This window comes from Sebastes fasciatus, chromosome 4 (assembly GCF_043250625.1).
Source record: "Sebastes fasciatus isolate fSebFas1 chromosome 4, fSebFas1.pri, whole genome shotgun sequence".
Taxonomy (NCBI): domain Eukaryota; kingdom Metazoa; phylum Chordata; class Actinopteri; order Perciformes; family Sebastidae; genus Sebastes; species Sebastes fasciatus.
The window spans coordinates 20,867,896-20,893,739 of record NC_133798.1 but is presented as its reverse complement, the minus strand read 5'-3'; the positions used below and the strand labels follow the sequence as shown (position 1 = coordinate 20,893,739).

General features: G+C 39.0%; 1 protein-coding gene and 1 long non-coding RNA gene across 2 annotated transcripts; one reads left to right on the top strand and one right to left on the bottom strand.

Moving 5' to 3' along the window:
• Window positions 1–999: 999 nt before the first annotated feature.
• Window positions 1,000–23,749, bottom strand: muc2.1 (mucin 2.1). The gene is made up of 45 exons (XM_074632712.1): window positions 23,659–23,749; window positions 23,273–23,528; window positions 23,069–23,183; window positions 21,962–22,052; window positions 21,741–21,868; window positions 21,079–21,295; window positions 20,518–20,643; window positions 20,311–20,425; window positions 20,067–20,217; window positions 19,861–19,974; window positions 19,696–19,765; window positions 19,454–19,591; window positions 18,962–19,126; window positions 18,700–18,794; window positions 18,491–18,617; window positions 18,107–18,362; window positions 16,577–16,629; window positions 16,349–16,452; window positions 15,439–15,590; window positions 15,182–15,320; window positions 13,756–13,866; window positions 13,456–13,635; window positions 12,838–13,077; window positions 12,577–12,733; window positions 11,097–11,225; window positions 10,623–10,889; window positions 6,294–8,894; window positions 5,990–6,177; window positions 5,725–5,899; window positions 5,368–5,615; window positions 5,007–5,190; window positions 4,705–4,915; window positions 4,417–4,592; window positions 4,188–4,257; window positions 3,891–3,991; window positions 3,779–3,810; window positions 3,517–3,694; window positions 3,312–3,416; window positions 3,179–3,219; window positions 2,909–3,034; window positions 2,704–2,802; window positions 2,453–2,581; window positions 2,309–2,348; window positions 1,482–1,605; window positions 1,000–1,348 (listed from the first exon to the last, which is right to left on the bottom strand). The coding sequence occupies exons 1-45, from the start codon at window positions 23,732–23,734 to the stop codon at window positions 1,138–1,140; spliced, it is 8,811 nt and encodes a 2,936-aa protein (XP_074488813.1). The 5' UTR covers window positions 23,735–23,749; the 3' UTR covers window positions 1,000–1,137.
• Window positions 1,748–4,349, top strand: LOC141766144 (uncharacterized). Its single transcript, XR_012593576.1, has 3 exons — window positions 1,748–1,858; window positions 2,264–2,356; window positions 4,200–4,349. It is a non-coding gene; the product is annotated as an uncharacterized LOC141766144 (long non-coding RNA).
• Window positions 23,750–25,844: the final 2,095 nt, after the last annotated feature.

Genomic DNA, 25,844 nt, shown 5'->3' with positions numbered 1-25,844 from the left:
AAAGATACAAATATGTCAGTCTGAACTTTGTGGGGGAAAAACATTATGGAGTCCAGGATCCATAGATAGTGGAAATTACCTTTCCAAACATCAATATTTGTTTAATGAATCAACAATTATGTCTGTTGTGTTGTTTCTATGCACCACTCTGGTTTCTGATTTTATGCTTGTCACCAGTGCTGTTTTGCTGATCTGTTTATATATGGATCAGACACCAACTTTTTGGCATAAACTGTTTTAAACATTGGCTCATTCACGGCTGAGTTATGTCCAATCGTACTCAGGCAAATGCACAGCATAATCACCTGACACTTCTCACTATTACTGCTGACAGCTCACCAACGCTGTTTGCTGCCTCAGCTCCCTCCACCACCCCAACCTCCTCCTTATGGGTAATAATGATTTAACTAAATTTTAATGATCATGTATCTTTTTTCCGGCAGAATCCTCACAACTGCTTAGATTCACTGAGAGCTCCCTCAAAAAGCAGAGATCTTTATCCACACTAACAAACACTGTCATATTAATGCAGATGCATCAAACACACGCAGAGACAGAGGGCTGACATTACTGACCTTTCTCCATTTCAGCACCTTGGACAGCACTCTCACGCTGACACACGGGCTGTCCAGGCTGGAGCTTCAGTTCAATCCAATTGAATCCAATCGTCTCGCCCGATATTCACTTTGTCTACTCCACCGAATGCAGTCAAGATGCTTGATCCTGCTGTACTCAGTTCTATTATTCAGTTTGAACCATGTTTTATTTGATACAAAATTATAGTTTACTTTCCTTTCATTGTAATGACCACATACGATTTATCTTTTGGGTCTGTGTGAAATTAATAACATGTCTTTTTGGATACATTTAATTTTTTTAAACTGATAATCATGATTATAAAAACAAGTGCCTAAGTAACAACAAACAGCAAAACACATAAACAATAAGCAAACAATAAAAGTTGGCACACACAAAACAATAATGGAGATGAGACATAAACAGAGTTGCATATTTTTATTTGATTAACTGGTAAATAGTCTCTCTACAATGGCGATTGCTTTGTAAGAGATGTAATGATTGTTAAGACAATATGGGAAGAAACTTTCACATCCCACATCCATTAATGTGATGTTTTTATTACACCCGTTTGGAGCTTCGCCTCTTGCGAGCAGGTTGTGCAGCAGGTTCGGTGCAGAGTGAGTGGCCACAGCTACACTCCTCCACATGGACGTATGAGTAGGGCACCACATCTCCATTGAGACAATGCAAGTCAACTGTGCGATTGCTGGAGCGTTTCTCCCTGCAGCAGGAGCAAGAATGCTCCATAGCAGCTGCTGCTGCTGAGTACCTGAAGAAAGCAGAGGCAGGATTGATAAGTAAACTCAAAATCTGCACAAACTAAACCTAAACATGTTTGAATTCACACATCTTAATGGGTTTGTGAATATCTAGAGGAATGAAAAACATTAGTGATATCTTACATGGTGAAAGTGTTGCAGGTTCCTTCACAATACGGCATATCTACCTCCTGGTAAGACTGACAGTCATTGTGCATAACATGTGTTTTCATGGGTAATAGCTTGCAGGCCCTCTCCTTCTCCACACCTTTTTAAAAGAGATGCACAATTAGATTGTTTTCATTTAAACCTGCAGTAGGCAGAATGTTTTTGGCATCATTCCATAATAACCTTTCAGCATATCGTAATTCAAGTGTTCTGAGATATAACTAGACTTCTGCACCTCCTCATGGCTCTGTTTTCAGGCTTTAAATAATCTAGCCCGTGACGGGAGACTTTGACCAATCACAGGTCTTTCCACAGGTCTACTCCAGTTTTATCCATTGTTAAAGGGACTGTATGTACGTTTTTAATCGTCTTTTAATTTTTTCTCACCAAACTTTCTCATTTTACAGATAAACAGTACACTACAAGATGTTTCTGAAAACATATGAGGCAAGAAATAGGCATTACAGTAACAGAATATTGATTCATATTTGATCTAGTTGCCTAGTTTGACCATTTGATCGGAGTTTGTGAGTGATTGACAGCTGCTCAGAGACAGCAGACTACAGCTCGGCTCTGATTGGTTGTTTTCCTCCGGTCTGTGAAATCTTGCAGATGCCGTAAGGAGCACCGGAGGACACAGAGGCACATGATTTTTTTTTTCAGATTACCTGTCTCATGCACTACTGTTAGGATATAGTGACCGTTTTATAAAAATAACTTTTTTTTAATCATATTTGCTCCATTTCTACCCACTGCAGCTTTAAGCACCTTCTACCCAAAAGTTAAGACAATGTCATACTCACAAATCTTACAACAGCCATTTGCGGCAGTCTGAATTGTGCCCTGAGGAGGTAAATTCACAACATCAACACATTTAGTTTTATACATATTATGTTCTCTCACAGACAATCCAGATTCATTTGTTGAAAGTGATAAATGATACTTACAGGTTGGCAGTTGCTCTGCTGGAACGGTGGGCAGACAATGCGTGAATTGAACGTTGTTAAAGTGTCACCGACCTTAATACAGGTGTAATGCAGACACTTGTTCTCATGTGGTGACCAGGTATCTCCTGGCTGGAGAGTAGTGAAAAGGATGGACACACAGACACACAAGACATATATCAAAATACTGAGGTACTTTAGGCTATTAAACATTATCATGTGGAGTCACAGCCAACAGAGATGATTCAACCTACCTTCAAGAGCTGAATGATGTCATCAACACTGACGACACAGTGTGTTTGCACACACTTCCCACAGCACACATCTGAAGCAGTTTCCTGGTACTCATATCCCTGAGAAAAAGGGGGAAGTCAGTCTCCAAGTCCAGTTTTACAAGTTCACTTTCCCAGAAAACATGTTCTTAGAAAAACAACTAATAATGGGTTTAATTTCTCTTACCAGGTCACAGGTTTTATGACATTTCTGAAACTCGCATTCTATCTTAAATAGACCATCAGAATGGGGGTCCAACTCATTGGTACAGGTACAATCCTGACATGGAGGTCCAGGAACTGCAGAGCCAGGCTAGCAGATAAAGAAGAAATATATTCATACTTAGCCGTGCAGAACTTATGCAAAGAAATAATTTAATGACAAAAGTGATATATAAACAAATTATATATATATATATATACACACAATTATTATATATTTCCATTTCTTATTTACCTGGTATTCATTGTTTTTGTGGACACAAACTCTTTTAGGCTCTAGAAAAGAGTAAGACGATTGGAATTACATAAAGGTGTCACTACCGTCATTAGGTGTTATTTAAATTCAAGCCATGAATTAATGAGCTCACCACATTTACGTGCTGGACAGCACATTCCCTCAGGAACACTAACAATTGGTTTAAATCCTGGCGGACAGTCCGGGTCGATGGCTGGGCAATTGTTGCTGTGACATTCTGTTGAGATGATAAAAGGGTGATAGTAAATAGTTAGCAGCCATCAAGATCATTATCAATGTATGGCATTATGACAACTCTGGAGGACGTAATGTCTTACGGCAAACAAAGATAGAACAGCAGGGGTCTGACGGATTAGTTTGGTTGACGAGGACAAACCCAGGACCAGTGCAGTTTGTTATGGGTGTTGTTGGACAGTCCTTGGGCTTGCAAGTCACAGTCTTGGTGGACTCCTCACAGATGCAGTTTTGGCATTTGTACTCAAACTTCTCATTAAACTAAAGGAATAAACGACAGTTGTGACTTAATTGCAAGTAAAAAACACAGGTCAAGACTTTAACTAAACATGAATAAGGACTCACCTCACGAGGAATGCCCTCAGGATCAAGACATCCTGTTGGAAAATGAGCACTTTGTGATTGATACGATATATTCAGCCCAATGATAAGACTTGAAAATACATATTACACTCACCACATTTATCAACACATACACCAGACTCTTTGTTGAAGAGTTTCATTCCATCAGGACAAAAGCAGCCCTCAGTAGTGTAGTTCATGGTTGGCTCAGTAGGACTGTAATATTGAAGAACAGTTAGTTTATGTTATTCCTTTCAGATCTCTAAAACAGTTAATCTAATACACTGTATTCTACTATACTTTTTGCCGCTATGTTGTTAACAATAAATATCTATTCCCACTATCCATTATGATCTTTGTCTCAGGACAATGAACTGTAAAATGAATACATTTAATTTTTTATTAAACTCACTTGTCTTCACAGGTTGGCGGTTCCACAGGACCACATGGCTTGTAAACTTTGTTGGACGGGCAGTTACTTGCTGTTAGTGAAGAAAAGAACTGAATTAGTTATTTTTAAAATACGTTCTGCTTACCTACTGTATATAATAAAATGTAGGAGCCTGTTCAATCGTGATGATTTGTCCCTCCTGATTCCACTGATCCCAGCATTTACAGTAAAATACTGAGGGGTTGCTTACCACACAGCTTGGTGTGGTTCCTCCAGTGCAGACAAACCCCAGCCTGAGCACAGGCAGCAGCATACGTCTGCAAACTTGTGCAATCCACTGCCGGGTTGGTAACATGGCAGCTATCAAAAACACAACCTTGGTAGAAATTGTCAGGAGAGACAAAGGGATGGCACGCCGCAAAGAGACTGTGAAAGTAAAACACAAACAAAAACACAGATAAAAATTGTGTTTTAACTGCAATATGTCAAACTTTTGGGGACAAATGTGAACTACTACAATAGATAAGATAATGTCTACCTGCTCTTAAGCAGGTGACATATGGAGTCTGGCTTGCATGGAGTTAAGGTTGGTGGAGGTTCAGGTACATCGGTGGGCAGTACAGATGGTATGTGGCAGTTTGGTTGGTAAATGTGTTTTGCAGGCCAATAGTCGGCCATGATGGCACAATTTTCTATCAGCTGGCCTCCAGGCAACCTACAGTCATCAGCCTGGTTGTTATTGCATGTTCCTGACGGTAGAGTCACAAAACAGTTAATATTACAGTCAACTTCAAACAAATGATTTACCAAAATGGACACTGGTTAGAGATATATTCTTACCACAGTGGCCCTGTGTGTTATTGCCAAAGTGCTTATATGGAAGGGAGACACTAAAGCCAGTTATTCCAAATCTAATGACCACTTCTAGGTGAAGGATCTCCAAAACCAAGTTAATGCCAGAATCCAAGATTTTAACACCATTTTGCCAATGAGGTAGTTTCAGACGTACTCCATTTTTCAGCGCCTACATGTACAGGGAAAAAAGTGAATATATTATATGACAAGATAGAATTTAATATACTATGATAAAAGGATCCATAGTTGCTATTCCATCTACATTGACAGTAATTATCTACTGAAAGTTAGTCCTAGTTTTTCAGAACATCCAATAAAACTTTCATATGACCATATATTGTTTTACCTCCAACTGCGCTGCTCCAAGAAGGTTATGATTTATGAGTGTGATAACTTCCGTTTTGTATGATACAATTATCGATCGCGGACAAGAAACATCTTCAGTGGGATCACAAAGGACATTGTCAATATAAATGTTCAAGTTATAATTTGGATTTATCTCTTCCATCAAGACGTAAGTACAGTTTCCTTGATAACTGTAGTAGGATCCATCAAATGTGATGTAATGAGGATCTCCCCAACCTTCACATACACCTGAAGAAACAAACAAAAAATTCAGTTCAAAATGTAAAATTTATATTAAAAGAGAAACACGTTAGTTAATAAATATGTCATGCATCCTTTTAACCACAGAATGGCTTACAGTCACAAGCGTAATACTGGCAGCAGTGGTGCTCATCCCACACAAGAACTGGTTCCCCTCCATTGGTACAAGTGATGTCCTTAAGTGGTGGACATTCGTATCGAACTATTTCAACTGTATTGTTCTCAATGCATTTGGCCATGATGCATTCGCACAAAAAGAAGGTCTCATTTTGCTGTTGTAAAGAGAAAAAAAGGGGGAAATCAGTATTTTGCAATAAATACAAGTAAATATTTCAATGTGCTAGATACATTAAGATTCTTACTGCTACATCCCAATCAGGGCAGCCTGGAGGAGTTGTGGGTGTGGGTGTGGGCGTGGGCGTGGGCGTGGGCGTGGGCGTGGGTGTGGGCGTGCAAGATATAGTTGTGTTTTGAATCTCACAAATATCAGAACAGATCATTGTGAGACATATACCTGATCCAATGTGTTCCATATTTATGATGGTACTCCCTGAAGGTGAGGGAAAATGATGAAGAATACATTAAACAGTGGTAAACCTTGAAACAAAATTTGAGATCTCATGTAGTTTGTCACTGTCAAAAAGATAATTGTAATTGTTTTCTTACCTGGCTTATGATGCTTGCCATTAACTATACAGAAGCATTCTGTAGTGGAAGTGACAGCTGTAGTAGTAGGTTCAGTTGTTGTGGTAGTAGATATTGTTGTCGTGGTTGGTGTTTCGGTTGTAGTAGTAGGTTCACTTGTTGTGGTTGTGGTTGGTGTTTCAGTTGTAGTAGTAGGTTCACTTGTTGTGGTTGTGGTTGGTGTTTCAGTTGTAGTAGTGGGTTCAGATGTTGTGGTTGTGGTTGGTGTTTCAGTTGTAGTAGTAGGTTCACTTGTTGTGGTTGTGGTTGGTGTTTCAGTTGTAGTAGTGGGTTCAGTTGTTGTGGTAGTAGATATTGTTGTTGTGGTTGGTGTTTCAGTTGTAGTAGTGGGTTCACTTGTTGTGGTTGTGGTTGGTGTTTCAGTTGTAGTAGTGGGTTCAGCTGTTGTGGTAGTAGATATTGTTGTTGTGGTTGGTGTTTCAGTTGTAGTAGTAGGTTCACTTGTTGTGGTTGTGGTTGGTGTTTCAGTTGTAGTAGTGGGTTCAGATGTTGTGGTTGTGGTTGGTGTTTCAGTTGTAGTAGTAGGTTCACTTGTTGTGGTTGTGGTTGGTGTTTCAGTTGTAGTAGTGGGTTCAGTTGTTGTGGTAGTAGATATTGTTGTTGTGGTTGGTGTTTCAGTTGTAGTAGTGGGTTCACTTGTTGTGGTTGTGGTTGGTGTTTCAGTTGTAGTAGTGGGTTCAGCTGTTGTGGTAGTAGATATTGTTGTTGTGGTTGGTGTTTCAGTTGTAGTAGTAGGTTCACTTGTTGTGGTTGTGGTTGGTGTTTCAGTTGTAGTAGTGGGTTCAGATGTTGTGGTTGTGGTTGGTGTTTCAGTTGTAGTAGTAGGTTCACTTGTTGTGGTTGTGGTTGGTGTTTCAGTTGTAGTAGTGGGTTCAGTTGTTGTGGTAGTAGATATTGTTGTTGTGGTTGGTGTTTCAGTTGTAGTAGTGGGTTCACTTGTTGTGGTTGTGGTTGGTGTTTCAGTTGTAGTAGTGGGTTCAGCTGTTGTGGTAGTAGATATTGTTGTTGTGGTTGGTGTTTCAGTTGTAGTAGTAGGTTCACTTGTTGTGGTTGTGGTTGGTGTTTCAGTTGTAGTAGTGGGTTCAGTTGTTGTGGTTGTGGTTGGTGTTTCAGTTGTAGTAGTAGGTTCACTTGTTGTGGTTGTGGTTGGTGTTTCAGTTGTAGTAGTGGGTTCAGATGTTGTTGTTGTGGTTGGTGTTTCAGTTGTAGTAGTGGGTTCAGTTGTTGTGGTCGTAGATACTGTTGTTGTGGTTGGTGTTTCAGTTGTAGTAGTGGGTTCAGATGTTGTTGTTGTGGTTGGTGTTTCAGTTGTAGTAGTGGGTTCACTTGTTGTGGTAGTAGATATTGTTGTCGTGGTTGGTGTTTCAGTTGTAGTAGTAGGTTCACTTGTTGTGGTTGTGGTTGGTGTTTCAGTTGTAGTAGTGGGTTCAGATGTTGTGGTTGTGGTTGGTGTTTCAATTGTAGTAGTGGGTTCAGTTGTTGTGGTAGTAGATATTGTTGTCGTGGTTGGTGTTTCAGTTGTAGTAGTAGGTTCACTTGTTGTGGTTGTGGTTGGTGTTTCAGTTGTAGTAGTGGGTTCAGTTGTTGTTGTTGTTGTGGTTGGTGTTTCAGTTGTAGTAGTGGATTCAGTTGTTGTGGTAGTAGATATTGTTGTCGTGGTTGGTGTTTCAGTTGTAGTAGTGGGTTCAGCTGTTGTGGTAGTAGATATTGTTGTTGTGGTTGGTGTTTCAGTTGTAGTAGTAGGTTCACTTGTTGTGGTTGTGGTTGGTGTTTCAGTTGTAGTAGTGGGTTCAGTTGTTGTGGTTGTGGTTGTGGTTGGTGTTTCAGTTGTAGTAGTAGGTTCAGTTGTTGTTGTTGTGGTTGGTGTTTCAGTTGTAGTAGTGGGTTCAGTTGTTGTGGTCGTAGATACTGCTGTTGTGGTTGGTGTTTCAGTTGTAGTAGTGGGTTCAGTTGTTGTGGTCGTAGATACTGTTGTCGTGGTTGGTGTTTCAGTTGTAGTAGAGGGTTCTGTTGTTGTGGTTGGCGGGGCTGTGGTAAAACATACCTCACAACATACTCTGATCTCATAGTTGAAACACTTTTTTGGAGGTCTGTTCTGGTCCTCTTTTCTACATATTAAACCCTCTCCCAGAACACAAGTAACAACTTGGCCAGTCTGGCTCACAAAGTCATTGAAGGGTTTGTTGGGATAATCTGTTGCTCTACACTCAATTTCTTTGTCATTTTCACATATTTGTTTACCACTATTTGTGATGTTTTCATATGTTTCCCAGTCACTTTTGTCCTCTAGTGGGTTATGCACATCATACCACTCTGACCACTCACACTCTGGAAGACATGGTGTTGGGGTTTTAAATGGTGTCGTCGTGCCTGGAGGTTTAGTTGTAGTAGTGGTTTCAGTTGTTGTGGTTGGTGTTTCAGTTGTAGTAGTGGGTTCAGTTGTTGTGGTAGTAGATATTGTTGTCGTGGTTGGTGTTTCAGTTGTAGTAGTGGGTTCGGTTGTTGTTGTTGTGGTTGGTGTTTCAGTTGTAGTAGTAGGTGATATTGTTGTCGTGGTTGGTGTTTCAGTTGTAGTAGTAGGTTCACTTGTTGTGGTTGTGGTTGGTGTTTCAGTTGTAGTAGTGGTTTCAGTTGTTGTGGTTGATGTTTCAGTTGTAGTAGTGGGTTCAGTTGTTGTGGTAGTAGATATTGTTGTCATGGTTGGTGTTTCAGTTGTAGTAGTAGGTTCACTTGTTGTGGTTGTGGTTGGTGTTTCAGTTGTAGTAGTGGGTTCAGTTGTTGTTGTTGTGGTGGTTGGTGTTTCAGTTGTAGTAGTGGATTCAGTTGTTGTGGTAGTAGATATTGTTGTTGTGGTCGGTGGTTCAGTTGTAGTAGTGGGTTCAGTTGTTGTTGTTGTTGTGGTTGGTGGTTCAGTTGTAGTAGTGGGTTCAGTTGTTGTGGTAGTAGATATTGTTGTTGTGGTCGGTGGTTCAGTTGTAGTAGTGGGTTCAGTTGTTGTTGTTGTTGTGGTTGGTGTTTCAGTTGTAGTAGTGGATTCAGTTGTTGTGGTAGTAGATATTGTTGTTGTGGTCGGTGGTTCAGTTGTAGTAGTGGGTTCAGTTGTTGTTGTGGTTGTGGTTGGTGTTTCAGTTGTAGTAGTGGGTTCAGCTGTTGTGGTAGTAGATATTGTTGTTGTGGTTGGTGTTTCAGTTGTAGTAGTAGGTTCACTTGCTGTGGTTGTGGTTGGTGTTTCAGTTGTAGTAGTGGGTTCAGTTGTTGTTGTTGTGGTTGGTGTTTCAGTTGTAGTAGTGGGTTCAGTTGTTGTGGTAGTAGATATTGTTGTTGTGGTTGGTGTTTCAGTTGTAGTAGTGGGTTCAGTTGTTGTGGTAGTAGATATTGTTGTCGTGGTTGGTGTTTCAGTTGTAGAAGTGGGTTCTGTTGTTGTGGTTGGCGGGGCTGTGGTAAAACATACCTCACAACATACTCTGATCTCATAGTTGAAACACTTTTTTGGAGGTCTGTTCTGGTCCTCTTTTCTACATATTAAACCCTCTCCCAGAACACAAGTAACAACTTGGCCAGTCTGGCTCACAAAGTCATTGAAGGGTTTGTTGGGATAATCTGTTGCTCTACACTCAATTTCTTTGTCATTTTCACATATTTGTTTACCACTATTTGTGATGTTTTCATATGTTTCCCAGTCACTTTGGTCCTCTAGTGGGTTATGCACATCATACCACTCTGACCACTCACACTCTGGAAGACACGGTGTTGGGGTTTTAAATGGTGTCGTCGTGCCTGGAGGTTTAGTTGTAGTAGTGGTTTCAGTTGTTGTGGTTGGTGTTTCAGTTGTAGTAGTGGGTTCAGTTGTTGTGGTAGTAGATATTGTTGTCGTGGTTGGTGTTTCAGTTGTAGTAGTGGGTTCGGTTGTTGTGGTTGGTGTTTCAGTTGTAGTAGTAGGTTCACTTGTTGTGGTTGTGGTTGGTGTTTCAGTTGTAGTAGTGGTTTCAGTTGTTGTGGTTGATGTTTCAGTTGTAGTAGTGGGTTCAGTTGTTGTGGTAGTAGATATTGTTGTCGTGGTTGGTGTTTCAGTTGTAGTAGTGGGTTCGGTTGTTGTTGTTGTAGTAGTGGGTTCAGTTGTAGTAGTAGGTGATATTGTTGTCGTGGTTGGTGTTTCAGTTGTAGTAGTAGGTTCACTTGTTGTGGTTGTGGTTGGTGTTTCAGTTGTAGTAGTGGGTTCAGTTGTTGTTGTTGTGGTTGGTGTTTCAGTTGTAGTAGTGGGTTCAGTTGTTGTTGTTGTGGTTGGTGTTTCAGTTGTAGTAGTGGGTTCACTTGTTGTGGTAGTAGATATTGTTGTCGTGGTTGGTGGTTCAATAGTAGGGCAAGTTTTATTTCCATGTATCACTGTTGAATTCTTGCATATTGCATAGTAACACAGTCCCATATTGTCAGTCACATTGTAAATGACTTCATCTTCATCGTATCTAGTGTTGTTGTAAAAGCAGCCACACTCTTCCACACACATCCCGGTCTCCTCATCAAATATGGGCTTATCGTCTGGGCATACAGGGTAACAGCCTGTGCAATCACAGCATAAAACACAAGTTATTTTTTGACAGTAAAAGCATTGTTATCCTTATTGTTTTTTTGTTTATATTGGACACTGTAGCTGGCCAGGTGGTCTTTGAATCTCTTTTTTTCTTATTTTGCCACATAAGGTAAGCAAAATTGGATCAGTTCAACATTTAACATTTTAACTAACATATTAATCAAAGGTATGGTTACCTTCCAGGTTGGGTAAAGGTTTGCTACAGTTTTCTTTTGGATTCAGACAGGTCTTGTAGCAAGGTTTGTGGCAAGGGTTGTAGTGCCACTTGCATTCATCTGGTCTGTTGTAGTAATCGCAAAAGACAGCTAGGAAGAAAAGATACAGGGTATGTTATGTTTTACATAAAATGTTAATGTGTCATTCAGTCAAAGAGACCTCAAACTTAAACATCACCTGATATATTCTTGCATTATATTTCTTTTAGGCCTGAGGATTGAATTTTTTCTTTCTTTTTTTTTCTTTGTAGTGATATTGGAGAGAGACAGGAAAAAGAGTAAGGAGATGACATGGAGCAAACGGTCCGGCTAGCCAGGAATCAAACAGGGCACTTGCAGCTCAGGGCATTAGGTTAGGGCACATACCATGTGGTATGTGCCCTAACCACTCGGCTATCGGGTCGCCCCTGCATCTAGTTTTATGTAAACTCACTCAAAGGCATCATGTACATAAATCATTGTAGTCTTTAAAAATATACTCTTTGTGAAACATCCACTATGCCCAAATAGATCATTTCACACTTGTAAATGTAAACATTCCAAATGTGTCCCAATATATTTCCTGTTGCAGTATAAGGTTGCGTCTGAAATTTCCTACTAACATGCTATTTAGTACGCTAAAACAGTATGTGAGATATTTTAGTATGTCCAAAACCTTAGTATGAAACCAATAGTATGTGAATTGCATACTATTTCTGGTGAAATATTACAGTATGCAACACTGGACACTACGGCGGCATAAATATCCAACAATGCAATGCGGTAGTGACGACAACATTCATAACGGACGTTGACGGATAGCTCTGTAACATCAATAACACTTAATAATATATATTTTAAAGCAATTCAGACTTTGATTCTCACAAATCGTCATTTTGGTCACATGAGGTTGGCATGGGTTACCATGGTTACACGTCTCCAACTCGCAACGAGGCTCTCAGGAAGTGACGACATAAATTACTGCTCAGTGCGTCCGAAAAGATACATACTACTGTTTATTCACACAAAAGTATGTTGAACGATAGTATACATTTTGGATATGTAACATTACTGCATAGTATGTGATTTCGGTCGGAGCCTATGTGAATGACATGAGTTGACAGGAAGTAAACATGGACCCAAGCTGTTGCCTCGCAATGCAATTCCGTTGAAACGGTCAATAGACCGAAAATAAACAGAAATAAACTGGGACACATTTACATTTTCAACTGTGGAATGGTCTGTAGTCTCTGTAATATACATCAGCTTTAATTACATTTGGTGTCCATTTACATATTAAATATATAATATAAATAAACAGGGTGAAATACTAGATGCCCTGTCAAAAAAGAAACGAATAGCAAACCATACTCATATACTCTAAGACATTTTGGATCTAAAAACACCAGAAAAGGCTGAAAAACCTCAGTTTAATCTGAGGGTAAATTTGTTATTTACTTACGACAGATTTCTGGGGTTCTCCATGCAACACAGACAGAAGCCTCATTACAAGCTTGAGCATAAGCTGCGACTGCCGAGCAGAAACACTCGCAGTCTCCTCCAGTGTCGCAGGCACAGGAGTCTTTCACACAGTTTTCATAAAATGGACCGGGAGCTACCTGTTCAGTTATCAAAATATATATGATAGATTTTTAAAAATGTGTTCAATGTTTTCAACAATCACACTTAAATAATGATAAATTAGAAAGAAATGTGACATTACCTTTTTGTGGCACTCGTGAAACGTTTTTCCAGTTATAATGCTGCACATCATCTTTGCCCAGTGATGTCGGTTGGGTTTTAATACACAAGGGTTAACATTCATATCTACATCTGGGCACTGGCTTGACACCTTCCAGCTGTTTGCAAATTCTAATGGATTGCTCACTGCCAGATTACCCTGGGTGGTGAAGTCGTTCTCCCCATCGCCATCAAAATCTCCACACAGGCCACACACCTCTCCCTGTATGGCCAAACAAAAGGAGTCAGTGACTTCTTTCACATTAAGATAATAATCCATATCAATACTCTTTGGTATTAGAAGGAACATGCATTTTCCAGGCATTAATATACTTGCATTATATTGACAAAGTACTGAGCTATTTACTACACATGTTATGAATATTGTAATAGTTGTAATAAAGACGTTTTCAGCCATGTTAATATACTGTACATCACTACAATTATTGTACAAAGTTTTATAAGGGGTGTAAGAAAATGGTCCACAAAGACAGCTAGACTACAGATGACAAAAAAGGTACATCATATCAAAACTCTAGCTCTAAACTCTTACTGTAACAGATTTCAGTCATTATTATTTTAAACAATTACTGTCACTCACGCTGTGCTGTGGTTCCAGTATGACGCGAACAGTTGTTTTGCCATCCCACATCACTGACAGTCCAATGGCAGATTCTATCACCACATACAAGCCAACCTTCCTTATTCTGTACTCAATCTCAGCGCCTTGTCCCAGTTCCGACTCTTCATATTTACCCTTGAATAGTTTGATTTCCATTCGCTGTAATGTTAAGGAGATTTTTGTTGCTTTCATTGTAATGTAAAAACTGCCGTTAGATATATGACATCATGTATTTTTTTTTAATTGTGTTCAATATCAGGTGTCGGTATGAGGTCTTACCCCCAGTTGGATCCTGACAGTTTTGGAGCATGTGGTGCCTGTAGATCCACATGGTACATTTTCTGTGATAATTCCAAAGTTGTCCTGCACTGTTTTATTGCCACATTTGTTCTTAAGAGAGAGAAAGATTCATTAAACATTTTGCACGTTTCCTTTATAATAGACAGTGACCAGTGATCAAATCCAAACTTCGGCTTGGCCTTTACTAGTCCATAATACTTTAAGATTGTTAAAGAAAAGCTAGAACATGAAATAAAAGTGTAATTGATCCCCAGGAGAGCGAGATCATATAGTTATCTGCATTTTTCAGTCATATTTCTCATTATGATAAGCAGTCATCTTAAAGTGAATGTAAGTAAATCAAATGTTAAACCTGCAGTAGGCAGAATGTTTTTAGCATCATTGGGCAAAAATTCCATAATAACCTTTCAGCATATTATAATTCAAGTTGTTCTGAGAGAAAACTAGACTTCTGCACCTCCCCATGGCTCTGTTTTCAGGCTTTAAAAAATCTATCTTTGACCAATCACAGGTCATTTCAGAGAGAGCGTTCCTATTGGCTGTTCATTCAACGGTGAACGCCGATCAAACTGTCAAACTAGGCAGCGCTGATCAAATATGAATTAATATTCTGTTACTGTAATGCCTATTTCTCGCCTCAAATGTTTTTATAAACATCTCGTAGTGTACGGTTTAGCTGAAAAATTAGAAAGTTTGCTCCGGCTGGTGGGCGGTGCTTGGTATTTCCTCAACTGATCTCAACATGACTGCCGGGTCACAAAGGTTCTCATTTTACAGCTAAACAGTACACTACAAGATGTTTCTGAAAACATTTGAGGCCAGAAATATGCAGTACAGCAACAGAATATTGATTCATATTTGATCAGCACTGCCTAGTTTGACCGCAATGGAGGACACAGACACATGATTTTTTTCAGATTGCCTGTCTCATGCACTACTGTCAGGATATAGTGGCCGTTTTATAAAAATAACTTTTTTAATCATATTTGCTGCAATTCTACCCACTGCAGCTTTAAGTCTTTCAACTTTGATGTTCAAGATTAGCAATAAATTCGAATTTTATAAATGTCATATCTGTGACTTTCAGAGATGAAACCTTATAGAACATTATAAGTTAAGCAAATCTCTCGGCTTTGTCTGAAATCACTCCCTACGAACAACATAGTGCACTACATTTACTGTCTGCCATTTTATTTGAGTGCCCGAATTCTGGATGTGAAAATTACAGTTGAGTGACTCAACAGCTGTCAGTGAGGACAAAAAATGATGATAAGTAAGTGTATGACATCTCAATTTACTGCTCACTATTGAGTGTCCATTATTAGTGGTAGTAGTGAAGGAGTGAAGAAGGGAGTGATTTCAAACACAGCCAGATATTTGGATGATATTTACATGCTTTGTTTACCTTAACAGCAACATATTCACAATGTCCATTGAACCCATATGTTCGCTTATCAAATGTATTGTAGTGACCACTCCCATAGATAACGCAAGTTTGTGGACATTTTTTCTCACTGCACTCCCAGGTTCCACTTTTGCAGGTACTAGATCAGAAATGGTTAAATATAATACAGGGTTTTGAATATTACAATCAAGTAAAACATGCAAGAAAATATGATATTTATGCTGTATTATACGTCTGATTTTAAAATAACGTCCTACCAGGTGTTGCAATGGTCAGGGATTTGTGATCCAAGGGCATAAATTTGCCCATCGTGCTGACATGGACATTCATTTTCTTTCACACAGGAACCTTTGCCATCCTCTAGGAGGCCACCTGGACACCGACACCCAGATTCACACTCTGTGGATTCCTGGGAAGATGGAGAGACAACAGTGATAGAAAATGAGAAAACTTTACTAATACTATTAGAAATCACTGTTCAATACTCTCTAGATACTACAGTAGAAACTAGTGTAACTATACACAGTGTGGTACAACGTCCACGTAACACACTGTCCACCATTAAAGGTGCAGTGTGTATGATTTGGCGGCATCTAGTGGTGGAGTTGCAGATTGCAACCACCTGAGTACCCCTCTGCTCACTCCTCCCTTTCCAAGACTGCGATAACATGAGCCGCCAAGTACAAAACTATGGTAACGCCGTTCGCCTCGCTCAGAGGCCATCTAAAGTAAAAGTAGCGTTATTATGGTAAGGCAGTCAGACGTCTGTCTTTCGTTGCTACTTTAGCAGCAACGGAAGGTACCACGGCGGTACCACATTTTAGCACTCTGTGGCTCAAGTTACTGCAGTTTCACAAGCATATCGGAGAACTACGGTGGCTTTCACGTAATGTTAAGACGTGAAAGTCTCTCTCTAGAGCCTGTGTTTGGTTTGTCCGTTCTGGACTAATGTAGAAACATGACTCCGTGAAGAGGATATGTAGATATGAAGGGCTCATTCTAAGCTAACAAAACGCAATGAATCTTAGTTTCAGATGATTATACACTAATGAAAATATAGTTATGAATATTATAGTCCAGTTATGCTAATAGAGCCCCCGAAATGTGACACACTGTTCCTTTAAATCCAGGAGATTTAGATGCAATTATTTGAGACTGAGAGCTCACACAATCATCGCTGTTCAGATTTAAACAAGTTCGAGCGCAGTGCAGTCCCAGATCCCCTGAGCCCGCAGCAGAGCAGTTGAAGAACACTTTTGGAGCCCGGCACACTGTAACAGAAGAAGAAACTGATTTATCATACATAAGTATAATACAACAAGTAACAATTATCAACCAGATCAGAATCAGTATCAACGAAATGCTTGTGTTGTGGTTAAAAAACAAATAACGTACTTGATGTGCGAACTCTCCAAGAATGGCAATGAAGCACTCCATTGGTACACACACTAGAGAAAGACACCAAAGATATAAGATGAAATGCAACACAAAGGTACTTGAAATCTAACAATTTTGTTTAATTAAAGGCAGGGTTGACGATGTTATCCAGTATACACTATTTGTTATATTGGTTGAAATGGTCTTTACACCCCGACAGCGATCCTTTACTTATGAGCTCTGAAAAAGGACCAGAAAAGAGCCGTCATCTGTAGCTGCTGTAATCCTGTAAAACGTCTACTAATCACTGCCTCGTGGTCCGCTTGGAAAGAACCAATCAGATGCCTCCCTCCCTCCCTGCTCGTACTCTGCCCTTGACGTGCACCAGCCTGAAATAAAGCGCGTCGCCGCCGCAAGTTTACTGAAGAATGGAAGAGAAAACTCAGCCCTGCAGTAGCACTGCCGCGGTTACTTGTCATGAGGTAGCGTTGTTGAGTTGAGGTCCTCTCTCCGCTCTGTCTGTGAAGTAGTTACGATACGGCGGTGCTCGTGCATGTGTGTGGGGGGCGTTGCATTGGAAGGGTTTAGACATCCTGAGGCGATGCTACTTTCAAATTATGCTAGCTTTCCAACATCGTCAACCCTATCTTTAAATTGGCAACACTTAATAACCTTAATAAACTATAATAACCATCATTTATAGATGGTTAATTGATACTTAATTACACTTAGTTAATAGTTATTTTCCTGTTAACAAACAATGAAATGATAATTAATAATGCCTACTAATTATTAGTAATGCTATAATTAATGTTGTTTTATCATTAGTTTGTGAATTATGAAATAATTAGTTTATAAATTATACAGTATGTTGTATCATAGCTGTTAAGAGGTGATAACAATTACATTCTGATTAAATTAGCAAACTATTTTTTAACAATTTATTGTTGCACACATTATAACATTTTATATATTCAATATTTGTTAGTGATTACTTAATGATTTGTGAACCTTTAAGAAATCGTTTGTAAAACATTTATAAACTATAAAAATCTTATTAACCATTAACTAAGTATTAACTGTCTATCTAAATAACATTTATAAACACTTTACAAATAATTTATTAACCATTCAACAAGGTATTATAATCATCAGTTGCAACTATATAATAGCCATCCAAATAATATGATAATAGACATTACCAGTAACCATTAACAAAGTGTTACAAACATCTATCATGCAAATGCAAATACAAATAATATCTTAATCATTAACAAATACTTATATATAAAATGTTTTAATGTGTGCAATAGTAAACTGTTGTAATAATAAATGATGTCATTGATAATAATTAGTAAACATTATTAATTATAATTTTGTTGTTTGTTAACAGTGAAATAACTATGAACTAATTTTAATTAACTATCAATTCACCATTTATAAATGATGGTTGTAATAAAGTGTTACCATTGAATCTTATATACTGACGGCATAACAATCCTGCTTAGTCTCGGATAACTGAAGTCCAATGTCAAACAGCTGACTCACCAGTGCTCGTCCCTGACGTTGATGGACTTTCCTGACTTGATGTACACTTCGTTGTGGTAGCATGGACATTTTTCCACGGGAACGCAGATGCCGTGTTCATTTAGGTAGGAGCCTTCAGAGCAGGAGCAGCCATCCACAGGCAAGAAGTCAGAAGTGCAACTTTGCTGCCTTGTGCTCAGTGATCTGCACGTCAGCTGGCATCTCTGATGCTTGTAAGAGAAGATCTGAGACGCTGGGCAGTTGCTTGTGTATTTATCTGTTTTGTGCACAATGTGAGAATGGTTAATTCATAATTTTATGACTGACTAATGAAAGGGAAGATGTTAATCAAACTCCAGAAATCATCACTCAACTTTATCACAACATAATGAATGAAATCCTCACCGCACACATTCGCTCTCCAGTCTGTCGAGAAGACTCCCTTGGAAGCACAAGCCCGAGCGTAGGAGGAGAAGACGGCACACAGGCAGTCCTCACTCTTCTCACAGTTACAGCTAGCGTACGTACACCGCTGCAGAAGACAACAAACACTTTTAGAGAATTATAGTCCCATCAAAATGTAATTCAATGGAAGACAAAGAGTTTTGCAGTACCTTGTAGTATATCTCAGGATCCACCACTGAACGGCACTGTGCAAAGGGGCCTTCTGGACTCAGTAGCATGGCGCACCAGTGTTTAGCGTACCACTCTGGAGGAACAATAACCTTTTATTTTCTACAATTCTGTTGAACTGTCTCATTGCCTTAAACACAACATACTGGAAATAAGTGTTCAAAGCTGAGAATTCATCTAAGAAATACACAGACGAAAAAACATGTGATAAACAGTTGAATAATAATCAACCAGTGCTTTTACCGTTTTCAACACTGAGGGAACAGGGGTCCTCAAGTCTTCCCTCTCTGTCTCGGCACATGAGGTTAGCCTTCCAGGAGTTAACAAACGTTGCTGCTGTTCCCTCCACGATGCCCTGAGGAGTCTTCATGTCATCAGACAGGACCATGTTGTAGTTCCCGCATAAACCTGAAGAAAACACATATTTTAGAATTAACTCTCCGAGACCAGCGGGATCGCCGGCCAACATTACTGTCTTTAAGAGGTTGCAGTGGGCCCAGTCTTAAAGCTGGAGTCAGGATACTGGCATCATATGAAACTAGAAAAACCTAATGAATCTATTGGTACCATGTCATGTTAGCTTGTCAGGAAGGGGGTAAAATAAGAGTACTACCAAATATCATCATGCACATTTGTGTCGTGGGCGTTTCATTTATTGTTATTGTAAATGTACTGTATTATGACATACGTTTTGATGATGCCAATGCTTCATGTTGAGACAAATGTAAAACTCACCACGTGTCTTTGCTCTGTAGCTTTGGTCCAGGCTGACGTAGACTTGCATTACAGGCACATGCTGGATCTGAATTTGCAACCCAAAACTGGTCTGGAGCATGATGTGGAAGGATGAAGCGTGGAATATGTCGACATCACCTTTGGATAGAGACATATACAAAAAGATAATTTTTTGATGTCATTGCATGAATGAGAGATGACAGTAACATGTTTCATTCATGGTTTCTTATTGTCTGACCCACCTGTGTGGTACGGCAAGCTGACGGTCTGCATGTTCTGCTTTACTGTGCCATCAGAGGTGAACATCAATACCTGAATAAAAACAGAATCGATCATTTGAGTGTTACAGATATCAGTGCGAATTTATAAATAACTACAATCCTCTTTATTGACAGACTTTAACTCACATTGTTTCTGTCATTGTTCAGCAGGATTTTAAGGCTCTTAAGACAAGTGTCAGACTCTTGATTTGCGCATGGCACCAACTGAACCAGGATGGTAAACTTTGGACTTGCATGACCCTGAAATAAAAAGAGTGAGAGCAATTATTACACCTGCTCATTATACAGTATATTTTCTGCTATTTAAATATACAAAGCTATGGCTCATTCACCTTGCTTTCCACTTTGGCGAGGGTGTAGTAACAGTCTCCATGGAAGGTGTAAGCTTTCCCATCAAAGGTAGTTACATGTGAACCCTCTTCAACTGCACATGTAGCCGGTGTTTGAAGGCTCTTACAAGCCCATCTACCCTCGACACATGTACTGAAACAACCCAAATCATTTAAGTTAACAATAAAAATACACAATAAAGGAGACCAGATGAAATATTATGTTGATGAAATACCATTGACATACCATTCCACTCGGTCCTGTCGGTAAACCTCACCGGAGTTATAGATTTTGTTGTGCTTGCACTGACATTCAGATTGAGCGATACACCCTCTCATGGAAATATCATCAAACACGGTTCCTGAAGAAGGCACATGAACATTCACATTCACAGACTAGGAAGATGAAATCTGGAAGGATGTTTAAGGGTAATAAAAAGTGAAGAGCACTAACCAGGAGGACAGAAGCAGCCATCGATTTTGTGGTCCTCACACAGTGAACTTGTGTCTAGGAGTGTGCATGTATCCATGCAAGGGGAGCCGCTCTCTTCATAAACCATGTTGTATGGGCACTGTTTAGCTGTGAAGATAAGGTACAGTTGAAATAAATTCAGGTAGGTGTGAGTTTGTGTGAATTATTCAATAGTATATCAAGGGTGTACATATTTTACTTGCACTTATATAGTTTTAACTGCATTAATGTGTTTCTGCTACATTTAAAACCGCATCAATTACTATTAAAGTCAGTCAGAAAACTAGACATATCTGTCCATTCTTTATGTAGCTTTTAATTGTAATTTTTAATATTTTTTCCTGATAGAATATAATTAATCCTCACATGCTAGAGCTACATGAGAAAGTATAATTTTCAGACATAAACACAGTACCTTTTTCTTAAAAAATCTGTTAAAATGAGTTGCTTTTCACTCAGCTGATGTCAGTGCTTCTCTCCATCCCCGCACCGCATAAAATATACAGATGATAATAAAACAGAAAAGAGAATGCAAAACGTTACCACAGAACTGAGGTGTCCTCCAGTTGGGAGGCTGCCCTCCTGCATGGGAACACTGTCGAGAGAACTCAGACAGTGTGCTGCAGACACAGAAGTCGTTTGTACTGTTGGTGCAGCCGCACATGTCCTTCACACAGGCCTGGATGTATGGTTCAGGGTTTATCAGGTTGGTGCAGGAGCTCCAGGACTTTGAACGCAGCATCTGGTTACAGATGGTTTGCTAACAGGAAAAGAAAAGACAAAGTTACTCTGTTGCAAATGCTACCTGACTAAGATAACCATATATTTATTTTTTAGTAATCATTCCACGCTCAGAACCATTTTTGTTGTCTCTCTTTCTTTTAATTTAATTATATTTTTTTAAATCCTTGTTTACTTAATTTTGTTTTGGTTTCTGCAAGTGGTTAATCATTTAAAAAAAAATATTATTATTTTTGTTTTCATTTTTCTTTCTTTTTTGTCATTAGGCTTCATGAATCAGCTATGACTTGCTGATCTTCCTATATTTTGGGAGAATGCATATGTATTGATATTGTATCATATGTCATTGCCCAATGTTCTGTTCTGTATAAGAAAATTCAAATGAACAAATCACAATCTGCACATGCTACCTGTGTATATTGCCAAATATCACTATTGCGAACACTAGGTGGTAATAAACTCACAAACTCCTTGCATGAATCCAGCACAGCCTCCTGTGACTCATCTTCCTCTTCGTACGGGTCCTCACAATCATCATTTGGACGATGGACTTTCTGTTTGTTGCCAAACTCAATGGGACTGATTTTGCGACCTGCATTTGATTATAATTATATTGTCAAATGTCAAAGATACAATGTATGATTGTAGAAATACATTCATACATAGAGTGAATAACCATATATACCATTATAAATGAACTCGTTTTGGACAGAAACACCATTGAAGTCTCCACAAAGTCCACAAGTACGATTTGCATAATCAGTATCCAGTTCCACCTACAACACAGCAAGAGGTTAGAACAAGTGTTTTCTTTTCACAATTTAAATAACACTTTAAAAATTGAAAAGCAAACAAAAAAAAACAGTGAATTATAACTGCCCCATAGAATGACATGAATGGAATACATATTGTGATTTGATACCATTGATATAATTTCATTAACACTACTGTATTTCATGTATTTGTCAAGTATAACTCAATATAGGAAGATAATTGACTGAAAGACGAGTTTGTGTAATTAATTTCTTCTGGGAACCATAGGAATTCATACAACTACTATCCATAAGAAACAAATATAAACATTGCCAGTTTCCAGCCCAATCCCAACTTAAATCCCACCCAATTCAATTAAAAACAGCCCAAATCATAACTTTGCATTTATGTGCAATAAAAAACACATAACATACACAGTTTCAGCCTCATATCTGCATCAAATATCCAAAGATAAAATGTTATATATATAGGCTAACGCAACCCACAAAGAGTGCAGTCAAACAACCAAATACACAAATTGCCTCGTCAATGTCAAAGATGATGACGTCAAGTTAAGTAGGTCCTCCCTTATCCCTAACGACGATTGAATACAACTCATGTCAATCAAATATCTCTCAAATTAAATGAGTCAATAATATGAGAAAGTGGACACAACGGAGTTTACTAAATTTTGTATCTCTATTTTTGACCATAAAATTACAGCTTGTTTGGTGATACTGTTTTTACAATATTTCCAAAACCCCGCCAAATGTTGGCAGCCCAAATTTCATCTACCAGCCCAATGCTATTTTTCCCAGCGAAAAAATCAAAGGTAGCCCAATTGGGCAGAAACCAGCCCAATCTGGCAACACTCAACATGACTGTAGAAAAATGTGTTTCAATCTCAGATTCAAAAAAAGAATCATCATAACAACAAAATTGTATTACAATACACTCCTTAAAGTCTATTATATGTGCTTCATACAAGACACTTTAAGGAGAGCTGTGTAGATATATCTCTGCCTGTGGTGCATCATACCATGACTGCATCGTCACCGTTCCACACGACAGTGATGCCGACTTTAGATTGGAGCTTGATGTACACAGCATTTTTTTCCACTTGCACCCCTGCTTCGTAGTATGGCGTGTTGACACTGGGAAAAAGAGATATTTTTTCATTCTAATGCATAAATATCATAGAAAAGAGAAGTTAATTTCACCGGCTATATGGTGTTTTACTTACGGGAGGTCGTTCACAGTGATCATGTCCTTGGTGAGGTAGAACAAAAGGTCATCGATGGTGACCAGCACGTGACTGACTGTAGGGTTTCCATCTTTGTTCTTCCTCTTCATGTGCACAGAGAACTCCCGGTAGGTCTCGTGGCAGTCGGAGACCAGGTTGTACTCGCACATGCCGGGGAACTGGTACACATCGCCGTCAAACGTCTTAAAGTGCTCTCTGCCCCATGTGCTGCAGATGCTGCTGACATGGTTCGGAACTGGGGAAGATTAGAAACCAGATATTAAATGCTCTACATGACTGATATTGGAAAGAATATGTGCAATACGTTATTCATTTGTATGTATAAATAAAGCAGAATGATCCATCCACGCAGTATAGAGTCTTACCCAGTCTGGCTTGGACATCGCTGACACTGGCAACAGACAAAGCAAGGACACACAACCACACGCACTTCCACCTCATTGTTACCAATGTGGGCTCACTGTCAGAGCAGGTAATGGTCACACTGCACTAGACAGCCCTTTATATTGAGATTGCACTTTTTTTTTGCTCACGCCTTCTGTGTGAGTTGGAAGTGAAGTTTTATTGCCAAGACACGGGGAACATGTGCTGAATGGACGTCTGACGCCTTTCACAAGTCCAATATAATCATTCCTACATCCTCATCGCTTGATTGAACAAATATGCATACTGATTAAGATTATTCTATTCCTAGAGGAATGGGCTGCAATAAAAACAGTTGTGTTGACAGTGTGCTCCTTTTATTATATTAAACTTATTCTTTAATGAGTAATTACTTCTGGATGAAATTTGCAGTGCCACAGAGACGGGGATGCCACGCTGTGACAGATTTCAGTAAAACTAAACTGTTTAATTGAGTGATGAGAACTTATCAGCCATGGTATCTTCATGAGAATTGTGTTATTAAACAGGAAATAAAAATATATTTTTTTTTATTATGGAATTATTGTCCAACCCCGTGACGTCAAGTGTCAGCTGGGAGATGCTTGAGCACGCAACACTGCACAGGATCAGCAGTTATAGATTACTGTATGACTATGAACAGCCCCAGTGTCAACAACGCAAAATGATACCATCATTCTCAGTAAGCATTACAGAGTGTACTTCATTATAACGATCGTGATTACAACTAACAATAAAGTAAAATAGTAACACAATACAAATGAAATTATGACAATATGACAGGATCGGCAGGTGGATCATTAACAAACCTATCCACTAAGGATCTTGCTCTTTTCAGGGCAATCCATTTTCTTCTAAATCACATTCATTTTAGTGTTAGGTCTGTCACAATAATTATTATATCAACTTATCGTACAATATATGGACCTGACCTCAATCGTTTTTACATTATCAACTTATCGTCCACAGCTCCAGTGAAGGAACATTTCGGGTTTCAGCCGAATGAAAAAGGAGTGTTGTTGTTGTTACTTATATCTAACTTATAGCTAATAAGTTGTTACTTTGCACTTTTTGTTAACAAAAAATCCTAACTCATTGAGAAACTGATGGGCTGGATATTATATGTTAGGGAAGGAATGACTCTTTATACTCCTGTGCCAAAGGGCTGTCCCCTCTTCGGTCATTTTGGTCTCATTCGACGAAGATTTCTTCAGTCGATTAGTCGTTTTTAATGCTTTTTTCATGCTGAATGACTTATTTCCAAGGAACTTATGAGCACCTCTCTGGTAAACACAAGATTTAAAGTGGTGCATTTTTGTTATTCTTTGTGGAGAAACGAAGACGTTTTACAGATCTGCTGATTAAATCAACTGATCAATTAGTCGACAAAATCGTTGGATTGTTAGTCGACAAAGAATATATTTAGTTGAGGACAGCCCTAGCCAAATGTAGGGTGTATAATGTATAATGTTACTTGGCATAGAGTACTGCAGGAATAAGTCCTAAAACCCGGAAATGAGTTAGCATTTTAGCACTTCTGGTTCCCTGGTCTGGAAGTCAATGGGTTTTTGTGGAGATTAACTTCCTGAACAGAACATGTAAGATAAGAATCATAAACATTTGTTTGCCACAGAGCTTATTTTCTGTAATAATGCAAAATACAATGGAAAAATTCCATTGGCTTTTTTGTGGAGGGTAACCAGGGCGATGTTAATTTCCAGGTTGGCCTTCAAAAATATGTCATCCCTGGAGCTCTCTATAGCTGTAGGACACTCTCAACCAATAATGAAACCTATATTTACCACCACCTAGGAGGTTATCTTTTCAGTTTGGTTTGTTTGTTTGTGTGTCAGCAGGATTACGGAAAAACAACTGGCCAGATCTTCATGAAAGTTGGTGGAAGAAGGGTGAAGCATGGGCCAAGGAAGAACCCATGAAATATTGGAGCGGATCCTAATCACAGGGCTGAGCCGGATACACAAATTATTTTCCACCTTCGTTAACATTGCGACATTGGGCATGGCCTTGGCGGAGGTCTGCGCTCTCGTAGTTCCTGTCTATGTTTGTTTTAATTATCTAAATTGTGTTTGGATCATGAATAACACAGGATGTGCAATTATACTACTACATCCTTGATTACAGTCATCAT